Raw genomic sequence first — 12,755 nt, forward strand, 5'->3', positions numbered from 1 at the left:
ACACATTTAAAAAATAATGTGAAGTGAAATGGGAAGTATACATAAAACACTTCTGCTGCATAACGAAGTACAATGATTGTCTGGAGAACTGTCTGAGTTGCAAGCTGAACTATCTGCTTTTTCATAGAACACCATTTTTACTTGAGAGAGCAACTCGACAAACAAATTATAGTTACTCATACTTAGATATTTGGCAGACATTTTCTCAAACATGAGTGAAGTGAGCTTGTCACTTTAAGGAAAACAACTGACAGTTTTGTTGTGCCAGTGATAAATTCAAGCTTTCAGGTGAAAATTAGAATTTTGTAAAACGTTATCTGCCAAAGTAAACGATAGTTTTCCAGTACTTAATGATTTTTTGATGAAATTATTGACAAATGTAATTTGTTGGATACTATATAATAAAATAAAATGTGTCAACTTTTGGACAATCTACATTACCCAATGAACCAGTGTTTTCCAAATGACCAATGAATGACATTATGAAATCATGAATCAGTAAAAGATCCATTCAAAGTTCAAGATAGACTAATGGATTTTTTAAAATCACAGAGTAAGAAAAATTTACTGATGTGGTTATAGATTCCACATTGCAACTAACCTTAAAGAAACTACCACTCACTGAGTTTTGGTTTAATATCAAAGAAGAATATCCATAATTATGTGAAAGGCTATTAAAATACTCGTTCCTTTTTCAACCACATGTCTATATAAGGTTGGATTTTCTTCATCTGTTATCAAACAAAACAATGTATTGCAACAGACTGAAGTAGAAGCAGATATGAGAATGTAGAAGCGCATGAATTCTACTAAGCCAGACATTAAAGAGATTTGTATAGTGTAAAATAGTACAACTCTTCCCACTCAACTTTTTCTTTTGGAAATACAGGGTTTTTTTCATAAACATATATAACATGTTATATAGTAGGTTATTATTATTATTAAATGAATTAATAGTCATTTCTAAATTTCCTTAGTTTTATCTTTCTAATATTAGAAATGCTAATAAATATAACCCACATAACCAAGAGAACTTTGGGGTCCTTAATAAATTTTAATAGGGTAAATAGGCCCTGAGAACAAGTGTGTTAATCACTGCTACAGACCAGGGTAATAGTAAATAATTAATAAAGACATATCTTCATTTTCCCCACTTAATATCATTTGACTATCCCTTATAATTTTCTCTGATAAAAACTCTATTTCAATTTAATTTCAGTTTACTTTTCTATTTCAGTTTAATTTTCTTGAGCATTATTGTTGAAATGGTCTAGGTTTCTTTTTTTTTTTTTTTTTAATAGGAGTAGAATTCTCATCTCTTGAGACATTGGTTGAATTCCTGGTCAATCAATGCAATGCTCTCTTTACAGTGTCCTAGTATAGTTCTTAATATAGACTAGGCACTCAATAAATGTTATTGGCTGGCAGAACATGTGTTAAACAGCAAAGTCAATAAAAGTGCAAAACAACTGTGAAAGCTAGAGGGAAAAAACTCCATTTACTGCTTTATCCATTTATGAGCATAATTAGTAGATTTTAATCCATTCCCACAAAAAGCACTGTTTGTGTCTCTATTGCCATTTAAAACACAAACAAAAAGTGCAGTTTGTGTCTCTATTACCACTTAAAACACAAACAGGTTCTTGTAGGTTAAGTACCTTCTTCTCTAGGAGACCATAATTATCATCTCGTATATTGTACAACTTGAATTAAGGCAAGGCACTTTTCTCATGAAATTTTAGGCTCAGAGGTCACAGTATGCTTTTACCTTTCTTTACTCCCTGTACTTTACAACAAACTCATTTCCGTTACCTTCTCCAAATTTCTTACAAAATGGAAATTAAAAAATGGAACTGTAATCAATCATTGATGAATGCTGACAGATTGAATAGGAACAGAAGGAAAGTAGCTTCTTATTGAGGGCTCAAACCATCTTATAAAAATTATGAAATCTTTAAGGTTTTAATAAAACACCTTAACATATTTGGGAGTTCTTTTAGGCTGGCTGTTTCAAGGAAAATAATTTAGAAATACAAATTATAAGCTATGTAAAAATCAATAAATAAATGCATTGAACCATTTACTAGTTTATCTACAATTTATTTCTATAGTTCTACAGTTAAAAGTGAGCTACATAATAAAACAATTACAATAACAATAAAATACTTGGCATTTACTGAGAATTTACTCTATACCAGACAATCTTTTAGTACTTGAATGCAGTATTTTATTTAATCTTCACAATAAACCTTTGACTGTATCTTGTGTGGGTATCAGTGTGGATTATTCATTTTTCTGGTCAATTTGTGCTGATCATCTGCATATATTTTTACCCTTTATCTGTAAAAGGTGGGGTCACAGAATGATTCTTTCTAGGATTCAAATTCTAACTTGAGAGGCGAAAAAGAAAAAGCTGAGCAAAGTAAGGAGAGGGATTTAAATAAGGTTGCCAGGAGGATTATTGCCTCATAAGATATAAATACTCATCTTAAAGTTTCAAAAACTTGGTTTTTATCTTACTTTTGCAAATGCATACCCTTTTATTAGCTGGGCTTGTGAGTTGACATTTTTCTCATACATATTTGCAAAACTGGTCCTTCCATTTGACCTGAAAAAGATTCCTCTCTCTGTTGTTATATAATTTTAGCTATAACTACAAAAAATAATAGACTCCCAAAACACTTAAGGGATATTTTGTGAATGTTTTTCTCTATGACCACAAGAGCATATATTACCATAACTTCTTATTTTGCTCATGTTTGTTTCATATACGTCCCCTCAGCGACTAAATTCTACTGTTTCTATCTACTCAGAATAGCCTAGAGTGGGTGCCCCAAAAAATGTCTGTTCAATGAAAGAATGATTTCATCTGTGACTTGAAAGAGTTAATACCTTCCTTTCCGGTGAAATGCGCAAATCAATTCTCAACCAGAAAACAGACCACCTATAGCTATTCAGGTCACACACCTGTTTCCTTAAATATCATTGCCAAAACACATTTTATATTCGATTTTATTATTGTGCATCCATCTTTCCCTAGCATTAGAGGTGTTTCATTAAAAAGCAGTATAACTTCAATTTGTTTTTATGCTCACCTTGACGAAAATAAAAATGAATCACTGAATAAATTCAAGTGTATTTTATGTATTTTTGAAATGGTACAAACCAATCATAGTCTTATGTTGGGCATCATTTACTCAATTATCCCAGAGCATCAGCTGAAGTTATAATTACCTGAAAAGGTAATATTTAAGGTAGAAATTTGGCAAGAACATTAGTATAAGCACAAAGTTGAAAATGTTAATTAATAATTATTAGGGCACAGTTAATGTTTAATGATCGGGTTTTCCTTTCAGATTCCTTTTCTTCAAACCATCTTTTTTTGGAGGAGAGGAAGGGAGGGTTCCTCAGAGACACATCATTGGCCCTCTTCTCAGTCTGAAACATGTTTTATGGACCTCATTATCCATATCTGTCTGTAGCTTCAACTACCACCAATATGCTGATGATTCCTTTACCCAGATGTGAGTTAACAGGTTTGCATTTCCAAATGGGTCTAGGAGCACTCTGATAAGCTCCTCAAAACTTGATGCTTCTCTATAGCTACATGTCCTCTAGAAGTTCATATTTCATCTGTTCTCAGTCAAGTTACCCTGTCCTGGGAATCATATTCTACCCTTGACCCTCTTCTTCAGCTCCTCGTACATGTTCTATTAATTCCTTTGTCCACCTCTTAAGCTTTCTTCCCCCCACTCCCACCTCTTGTCCCCATCTTAAATTCAAGCCCTCATTGTTTCTCTCCCAGATTTCCTTAGTAATCTCATTGGTATCTTGCATCTGGTTTCACTGCCCTTACATTGCTCCAGATTGACTCTTCAGAGTTATAGTTCACCTTATGTTGTACCTTACTTAAACCTTTAATGTGTATCCCCATTTTCTTCAGGACATAGTTTGAATTCCAAAGCATGGCATACAAGGCCATGGACACCTGCCCACTGCCCTTCTGCTCAAGGCTGAATTTGACTCTGTTCTCTAGCCTCATCTTCCCCATCTTCATATGTAGCCTTTATTTCAGGCATGCCAAGTTTACTTGCAGTTCTCCAAATGTGGCAAACAATTTCATACCTTTGCAAATGTGGTTCCTCTGGCCTATAGTGCCCTCACCCAAACAGCTATGAATCATTCTTCAAAACATATGTCAAGCATCCTGGAAGCCTTCTCTTACTCTATCTTGAATAAGCTACTTTTTCTCTGTGTAACCATTATCTCCCAGGTTATTAGACCGATCATCAGATTGCAATACCAATATTTATTTTCTGTTTGTTTTTAATAAGTGTTTTTCTCATCTTTCATTCTTTAACCTGTAATCTCCTAAAGGTCAGAGACTATATCTTGTTCTTCTAAATATACCCTGCATAGTTTTAACAATGTTAGTTTCTTAACCAATGTATGTTTAACTAATGAAATCCTTAAACATTCTCTTTGTTGTTTTGGATACTTCTTTAATTTATGCCCCTTAACCATTTTCATCTTTATAGACAAAACACTGTATATGTTATTCTACAAATTATTAGATGTTTTCCAGTGGGATTCCCAAGGCTTGGAGAATCTTTGATAGCCATTTTTTAATAGGAAGAGAATAATAAGCTATCACATCAAGCAATTTTAACTAATTAATAAAGGAAGCTGAAAAGATACCTTTCCTTGGCAAGAAAAGGAAGGGCAATAAAGCTGCTGTATATAAATTATACTTTTATGTGCCTAGGAATTAAATTCTTATTTTAGGTATCAGTTTAATAAACATCATACATTTAATATACTGATTTGTAATCAAACAAATTGTAATAGTAAAAGCTACTATTTGGAACTAGAGAGGATTCAGTGTGTTGCATCCTTGTTCTATTAGTTGTTCCTTCTGTAGGAAAGAGGATTCCCTAAGTCTCAGGTTCCTTATCTGTACAATGGAACTAAAAATAAATGGGATAATGTATGTAAAGGGCTTAGCGCAGTACCGGGTAGAAAGCATGTAAATGGTAATCATCATCATTATCATCATCATCACTACCTGTCTCAAAAGGTTACTTTGGTGACATTATTCGACAAACACATTTACAAAACTTTGCAAAATGTAGCGTGCTATGTGTATAGCATTAGATACTATAACTTAAATGAATAAGCTTGTTATTTATGGTTTACCTTGCCAAAAAATTGAAAAATATTGCCTTTAAACACATCAGTTTTTGAGATTTGTGTTCCTTGGCAGTTGGAGATCAGCCAGCAGTCACGCCCTCAGTGAACACCTTTTATCACTGTGGGCACCGTTAAGGATTGATAAATAGGCAAGTTTCCCCAGGAGTAAATGCTTCTTTGTCTTTCTACATCTAGGGAGACTATGAGTAAATGCAGAAGGAAAGCCTCCCTCATGTGTACCTAACTGCGGAAGTGGCTTGAAAAAGCTACAGCTGCTATTTGGCCACGGGGTAGACGAGCTCAGAGCCGGTAGTTTTACCTGCCGGGTGATATTTGCACTGAGCTTCCATCGCCTCCCTGCCAGTTTGGCCACTGCACACTGCACCTTATGTTGAATGCACTATTTTCCCTATTTCCTCCTCTGTCCAGATTGAGAATACCGGAAAAAACACAGAAAGAAACTCCTAGGTGGTTCTGGCTTTGGGACTGAGAAATCTGCGCAGATAAGACAGGCTTCGGATGCAGCTACGAGACGCCCACTTGAGGCCGGAACCAATAGTGACCAAGTGTGTGTCCCAGGGCGCTGCGGGCTCGTCCAAACGCTAACAGTGCTGGACACCGGGCGTGTGCTCAAAAATTTGCTGCATGTCTACACTGCACAACCTGTTTTGAGTCAACCGCATCCCAACCCAGAACATAATCAAGCTATGTGTGAGCTGAAACAGAGTGCCATTTCGCAGATAGAAAACCGGTCTTACTCATGCATCTACAGGAATAAAGACAGTTTAAAAAGAAAGCCTCGTGTATTTTGTTTTGTTTTTGGTTTTCTTTTCAAGAATGTTCCTCTGACTTTTACAATTTGGACTGCAGCATAGCGTCAAACAGCAGCAGAGCAGAGCGAGAGACTTTTTAAAGTCTCTTTTCCACCTTATTTGGCGGTAAACGGCTCTGGCCCCACTTTTCCGTGCTGGGGTTCAACCCTGGGTATCAAATTCGGGTCGGAGACGCACGTTCTGGCTGTTCCGCTCACCCGGGGAGGTGGAGGGGACCAGCTCTCCTGCCCCCCGTTCGCCTGTGCCTCAGGAAGCTTGCGGGAGGAAAGGGGATAGGTGGTGGTGGTGGTGGTGGTGTCACGGCAGTCCAAGCATCCCGGGTGGGCGCACACAGAGCCACTGCGCTCAGCGCTCCGCATCTTTGCAAACTACGCGCCTGACACCCGGGCGCTCGGCCAGGGTCGCGGCGGCGGCGGCGCGCGCACGCGCACTCCGCGACCCCGCGCCCGCTCCTCAACCTTCCATTCCACGTGCTGCTTGTTGTAGGCGCCACAGGTTCCCCACCTGCGCCCGGGCGCTCGGGCGGCTCCGCCTCGGCCGGCGGACGTCGGAGGACTACGGGGCTGGCGGGGCCCGGGCCAGCCGAGCAGTTCATCCAGGCGCTCGGGCTCACCCCCGACGCTAACTCCGCCTATTTAATCCCGGCGGCTTCCTCCCCCCGCCCCGCTCCTAGTCCTCCTCCCGGCTCCCGCCCGCCCCTTTCGCCCTGGTGGTAGGAAACACTCCTGGGTCTAACTCGACGTGTCCGGAAAGCCTCGGCCAGTTTCCCTTTCGTTCTGCGGCCGCTGCTGTCAGCCGCGCGGCTCCCGCAGACCCGCGGGCGCAGCGGCAGGGGGTGAGGCGCCTGGGGGCCGCGGGCCGAGCGGCGGGGTGCCCCGAGCACTATGCTGGACCCGTCTTCCAGCGAAGAGGAGTCGGACGAGGGGCTCGAAGAGGAGAGCCGTGATGTGCTAGTGGCGGCCGGCGGCTCGCAGCGAGCGCCGCCGGCCCCGGCTCGGGAAGGGCGGCGGGACGCGGCGGGGCGCGCGGGCGGCGGCGGCGGCGGCGCAGCCAGACCCGTGAGCCCGAGCCCCTCGGTGCTCAGCGAGGGGCGAGACGAGCCCGAACGGCCGCTGGACGAGGAGCAGGAGCGGAGGATCCGCCTGCAGCTCTACGTCTTCGTGGTGAGATGCATCGCGTACCCCTTCAACGCCAAGCAGCCCACCGACATGGCCCGGAGGCAGCAGAAGGTGAGTTGCCGGCAGGACCGGGCGTCTCCAGCCCCACTTCTTCCGCCCTGGGCTTTTCTCCCGGGAGAGCTCTGAGGCGCCTGCCCGCTGTCCTCCTGCAGGACACTGTATTTTTGTTAGTCTTGGAGGGCAAGGGAATCTTTGGAGGGAGGACGGTGCTTTAGCCCGCTGGGTATCAGGTTGCAAAGAACGCATCTTCTCCCCCGCGGCTGGCAGAAGCTATCAGTTTGGTCGGGACCGAGACCGACCCGACAGCCCGGCGGTGCGGCGGTTACACCCGGCAGGCTCGGCCCCGGCCGGATTAGAACGCAGCTCCCATCAACTTTAATTTCGAAGGGTAGTGGTGCATTCCTGTCCGCTTGGCCCTCCTGGAGCTGGGCTTTACCGTGGGTCTGAATGAGTGTGGAATCTGAACACTTCTGCTAGCTAGAGAGAAGTCTTTTCTGGGGAGCAGGTGTAGAAATGTTCCACGAAACAAAGCTAACTGGACAAGTTTTCCTGTACTGCTGTGTAACTAGGACATCAGATCCTAAGGAGGGAAGGTGTGCAGCTTTGGTGAGTTGCTGTGGGTTAGTAATTACCGGTCTCGGCAGGCCTAAGGAAACACGCTATTGATGAAAAATAAAGGATTGGTTCATAACCACTTCATCACGAAAGCGCTTTTGTCCCCATCCCCAAAGAGCTAAAGACTTTCAGGTGAAATGTCTGCCAACTTTAGTTTTAAAACAAGACCCCAGGGTCTAATAGTCTGTAGCAGACAAAAGTGATGACTCAAAATTGCCCGAGTTGGGTGAACGTTTTCAATAGAAACTAAGAAATCTTCTTAATAGAATGTTGAACCTAGACGATTCACCAGAAATCTGCACTAGCCCCCTTAGTTTGGGACAGGATGTGGAGACCCAGAGAGATTGTATTGTAATTTGTCCAAAGCATACCTAGTTGCACAGATGTTTGTTAGTTTTCTGAACCATTAACTTCAGAATGTGAGGCATTTCTTAGAAATTTGGAGCACTTCTGAATTGACTTGTGAGAAGCTGGCATTTCAGAGTAAATGCAGTCTTCCCATCACCCTCCCACCCCCAATTACCCAACCTCTTAAAACAGGCCTAAACCAAGCAGCTGTTTTGAATTGCTCCCTGGGCGTACTTACGGGATGATTCCCTACAGCTGGTGGCTAATTACACAGAGCCTTCAAATGCCTAACCCGCTAGGTAACGCTGTCCCAGAATGCTAGAGCTGGAAAAGACCTTGGGATCCAGGCAGGCCCTTCATTTTGGAGGAGAGGATTTCTGAGTAACATTTTCTATTCCCTAACCAATTGGTATGATTGAAGCCACCATTTGTGAGGTCAGTTTCGAGTGCCCTGTGGAGTTTTTGTGAGCCTTCCATTCTGTTCCTAGGTGAGTACCACGCTGTGTCATCCTTTGCTTGCATTGGGTTGCATTGCAGTCACCCAGTGCCTCTTAACTCTGTAGGTCAAGACTTTCATCTTCAGTAGTCACTCTTTAAGTAATTTTGTGTGTATGTTGTATGTAGTCATATAAGTTTATGAATATCATCCAGTTTCCAGTTTTAATATTCATATTGCATTTAAGTTTATTTTCGGTGTGTTAAAGTATAAAAATAACGTTTGGTGAAACTAAGAGGCTATTCCTGTCTGGAATATGATCACTGAAGGTGCTTTTGCAAAGAGTCGCTGACTGGTAGCTGATTCTTACTGTGCATACTTGTTGCATTTTGTTAATGAAACAAACTCTCGCTTGTTCAAATAGTGCAGATTTCTCTGACTCCTGTTGTTTAAATAGAATGTTTCTCCAGAAATTATTTGAATAGGCACACAGGTGCATTCACAATACCACTGAGGAGACCACTGTTATAACCTCCTTCAGACATCACCCAAAATAATTCCAAACTGCAAAAAAGAAGCAAAACAGTGCGTATGTTCTGTGCAAAAATACTTAGACTGCTTGGAAATTTCTATTTTCTGAATATTGAGAGCATTAAATGCTGTGAGATGAAGTTTTGTGAATTATTCTTATATTTTAAGGGGGAGGCCCCCAAACAACTTAAGTGTTTCCCTTATTCAAACTTATTCAAAAGGCCCCCCACTTTCTTTCTTTTTTTTTTTTTTAACAAGTTGCTTGTTAAAGGGAGCTGGAGCAATTCTTGGCAGTCGGGTTTCCTCCCAGGACAAAATGAAATGGGAATTTAACTATATTCCTCCGAATTTGATGCACAAGCCAATAATTAATGACAAAAACTTTGTCTTGAATTATACAGTTGGGTTATATAAAAGAAGTAACAGGATAATTGCAAAATCACTAATCCATTGTATATTTTCTGTATCTTCAAGTAGTCAGACATCTAGTAAAAGGATTTAATAGCTTAAATTGTAATTGAAATGCATATTGCTGCTTACTCACTTCTAACTTTAAGAATTTAGAAACTCAGAAATTGAGATTTGAAAGGGTCCTCATCTTATAAATGAAGAAAATTAATCACAGGAAGATAAAAGCCTTATCCTGGCAGTCAAAGCCCTCTCACTATTAGGGTTGGTGGGTTTCTGTGAACCAACTGAGCTGCACTGTTTTTTGTTTTCCCACTTGGCTAAGATGGCCCACAAAGCTAGTAGGAGGTTGTATCCATGAGTAGAAAAAGCTTAATAGCATTAAACTCAGTTGACTAAAACATGTCTGTCTTTGCTTTTGGCTGGAAAATTTCAGCTTAGAAGAATAATGGTGGTTAGCTTATGCCAGTCTGATAACTTAAGGCTTTACAGAAAACTCTGGGAGGAGTGTAGACCAGACACTGACAAAGCCTTGTACCGTGTGGTCACACCACCTAAATGGTTCACACATGCTACCAATGTGGAGTAACAAACAGCCAATGGCAAAAATGACTTCAGTTGTGAATAATGCTTAAGCCTCTGATGCTTATTTACGTTGATTACCTTTGCACCATCAGTTAACAGTGATAATGATGAACCTTGGATGATTCTAGGTCATTGGTTAAAGGTGGGATCAGCGTTGAAACTAGGAAACAACAATGATGCAGATAAAGCTAATCAGTTGTTGCTTAATAAAGGCAATTTGTCTGCCGAACCTTTGGAAAACATTGAGACGCTAAAGGAAAAATAAAGTCCATGGTGGTTAGAAAGTAGGGAGAATCTGAGAAACGTAATGACTACCATAGAAGAGGTTAAGTATGTTCCATAGATGTGGGTTTACAGATTGCAGGTCTCAGTTTATAACTGTTTCAGGTGTGCATGACTTGAAGTGCTAACAGTTTTGGTTGGCCAGTCTCTAGGTTTCTAGTCAGTAGTTGCTTTGTTCATTATTTGTTTTATTAAATTTAGTAAGTCAGATGTTGAAGCCAACTATCTTAAACTAGAAATAATGAAGAGGGAATCAAAAAGACTAAAATGGTATCTAATAACTTAACATGTGATTCATCTACCCTTGTTCTTTGCATTTTTATGTGTCACTGTAATCTCACTAAACTGCCTTAAACCTGCTTATATAATCACTCCCACCACTTTGCATAATTTTCCACACTAATTAAGTTTGAGAAATGTATACAAATAATGTGAAATTGCAGATGGTGGGGAAGTAATCTTCTTTGGTAAAACCGATCAGGAAGAGAGCACTGTGGGGAAATAGTATTGGGTGAAATAATACACAGTGGGTTCTACACTTGGCGCGTCTGAGTGTTTATACTGCAATAAAGTGGCCACTTTTATCTCTCTTTGGAAATGGCAGTACTTTCTGTAGCTTAAAAAAAAAAATCTTCTCACTGCTTAGGTGATCCCCGGGCTCAGAAAAAGACAATTTTACAAAAAAATGAGCTAGATTTACGAAGACCAGGAATCACTTACCTTATGCTAGGGGTCATTGTTCCTTAGTGCTATGTTGTGCCATCTTTGGGGCCTAAGATAAGACTGTGGCCTGATGTATTCTCAGCGTAGTGCATGATGTATAAGAACCTAGTAAATGCTTGTTGGATAGGAAGTGTCAGATTTAGTCCCTGTCTCGAAGAATTAGTGAGGTATAAGGTGGAGGAAAGAATATAAAGGCAAAGAGTCAACCTCTCTTCCGTGGAAATTAATGTTCCTAAACATGTTTTGAGACCACCAGGACTCACCCCACCCTCTGTAAAGAAAGCCATAAAAATGGTAATACCTGTTGGTATAGAACTAATGACTTCGAAGGGAAGACTTTTCCCAATGCCACAACCAAATCCAAGAGACAAGCAGTGTAGAAGCCCCACAGCATGCCTTGCTCTCTTGCTTGCAGGTTTCCAGGAGATGTGGTGATAGTCTAAAAAGCCCACCCTCTCAGGGAGTTAGGATAATTCATGCTTTGCTCCTTGTGCTTTGGTACTTTATGGTGCAGAAGGGATAGGTTATGTTGTTTGCTGCTTTTAATAGGGAGTACATTGTCCTGTGGGGAGTGAGTTGGAAACCACACATTAGAGTGAAACCTCAGACTGGACTTTATCTCAGAGAAAAAAATGCTGCTTGTTTCAACTGATTCATCTATCCCTCCGCAGGGTGTCTTGAGACCGCGGCACTTAATTTGGTGGAATGAGTTGTGCTAATGAGAGCTCAAATGGATTAAGCGATATTGGAGTTCGCTTCTTTCAAAAGTGAAATCAGCTGTAATTTTGGTATACATTGACTGCTTATAAAGTGAAATAAAATATTGTAATTCTGTGTGTTCCCTCTTTTAAATGGAAGCAGTTCCCTTCATTTCTACCCTCACAAGATAAATGGCATAGTTTGTAAAGTCATTAAAGACCTTCAAAACAAAATTAAGAAACCCAATTGTCAGGCTGTTAAGTATGGGAATTCTGAATGGAAAATTCTACCAGTTATTGTTTTCTAGTGAGGCAGGCTTCTTTTGAGTTATTGTGCTACTTTTTATGCATTTCAAATTAGACCTTTCTTTGGGAAAGAGGGTGGGTTGCATAGTCGTGTGTTATTGCCGTTTCAGTTTTTAGGCCAGGAAAAAAACTCTAATGATTGTAAATAGAATATCATTGGAACAAATGACATTGTTCCAAAGCTTTAAGAGTAGTCAAGAATCTAATCATGGAACGGTCCCAAATCTGTAACATGTCACCTTAGGACCAGTGTTTAAGTTGCCTAAGGATTTTGATATGATTTTCTTTTTTTTAAAAAAAAAAAAAAGGGAAAAAAAAAAACCCCTGGGATTCTTATCCTTAACTGCACATTAGAATCACCTGGAGAGCTTTTAAAAATCAGAGTGGAACCTAGAAAAATGGTACAGATGAACCGGTTTGCAAGGCAGAAATAGAGACACAGTTGTAGAGAACAAACGTATGGACACCAAGGGGGGGAAAGTGGGGGTGGTGGTGGTGGGATGAATTGGGAGATTGGGATTGATATATATACACTAATATGTATAAAATGGTTAATAAGAACCTGCTGTATAAAAAATCAAATTCAAAAATTCAAAAAAAAATCCCATTATCCAGGTTGTAT

At 40.5% G+C, this 12,755-nt stretch overlaps 1 protein-coding gene across 24 annotated transcripts in view; it reads left to right on the top strand.

Annotated features, from left to right (window-relative positions):
- The first annotated feature begins 6,512 nt into the window (after positions 1-6,512).
- Positions 6,513-12,755, top strand: part of CADPS2 (calcium dependent secretion activator 2) — a 539,668-nt gene continuing 533,425 nt past the window's right edge. For 9 of the 24 annotated variants that reach the window (XM_036862861.1, XM_036862862.1, XM_036862865.1 and 6 more), the window contains exon 1: positions 6,517-7,252. In XM_036862861.1, the coding sequence (XP_036718756.1) occupies positions 6,908-7,252 (345 nt within the window). In that variant the 5' untranslated portion in view covers positions 6,517-6,907. Of the gene's footprint in view, positions 7,253-12,755 lie in introns of all 24 variants that reach the window. The other 15 variants (XM_036862876.1, XM_036862877.1, XM_036862879.1 and 12 more) reach the window with 6 other exon arrangements.

This window comes from Balaenoptera musculus, chromosome 9 (genome assembly GCF_009873245.2).
Source record: "Balaenoptera musculus isolate JJ_BM4_2016_0621 chromosome 9, mBalMus1.pri.v3, whole genome shotgun sequence".
Classification (NCBI taxonomy): domain Eukaryota; kingdom Metazoa; phylum Chordata; class Mammalia; order Artiodactyla; family Balaenopteridae; genus Balaenoptera; species Balaenoptera musculus.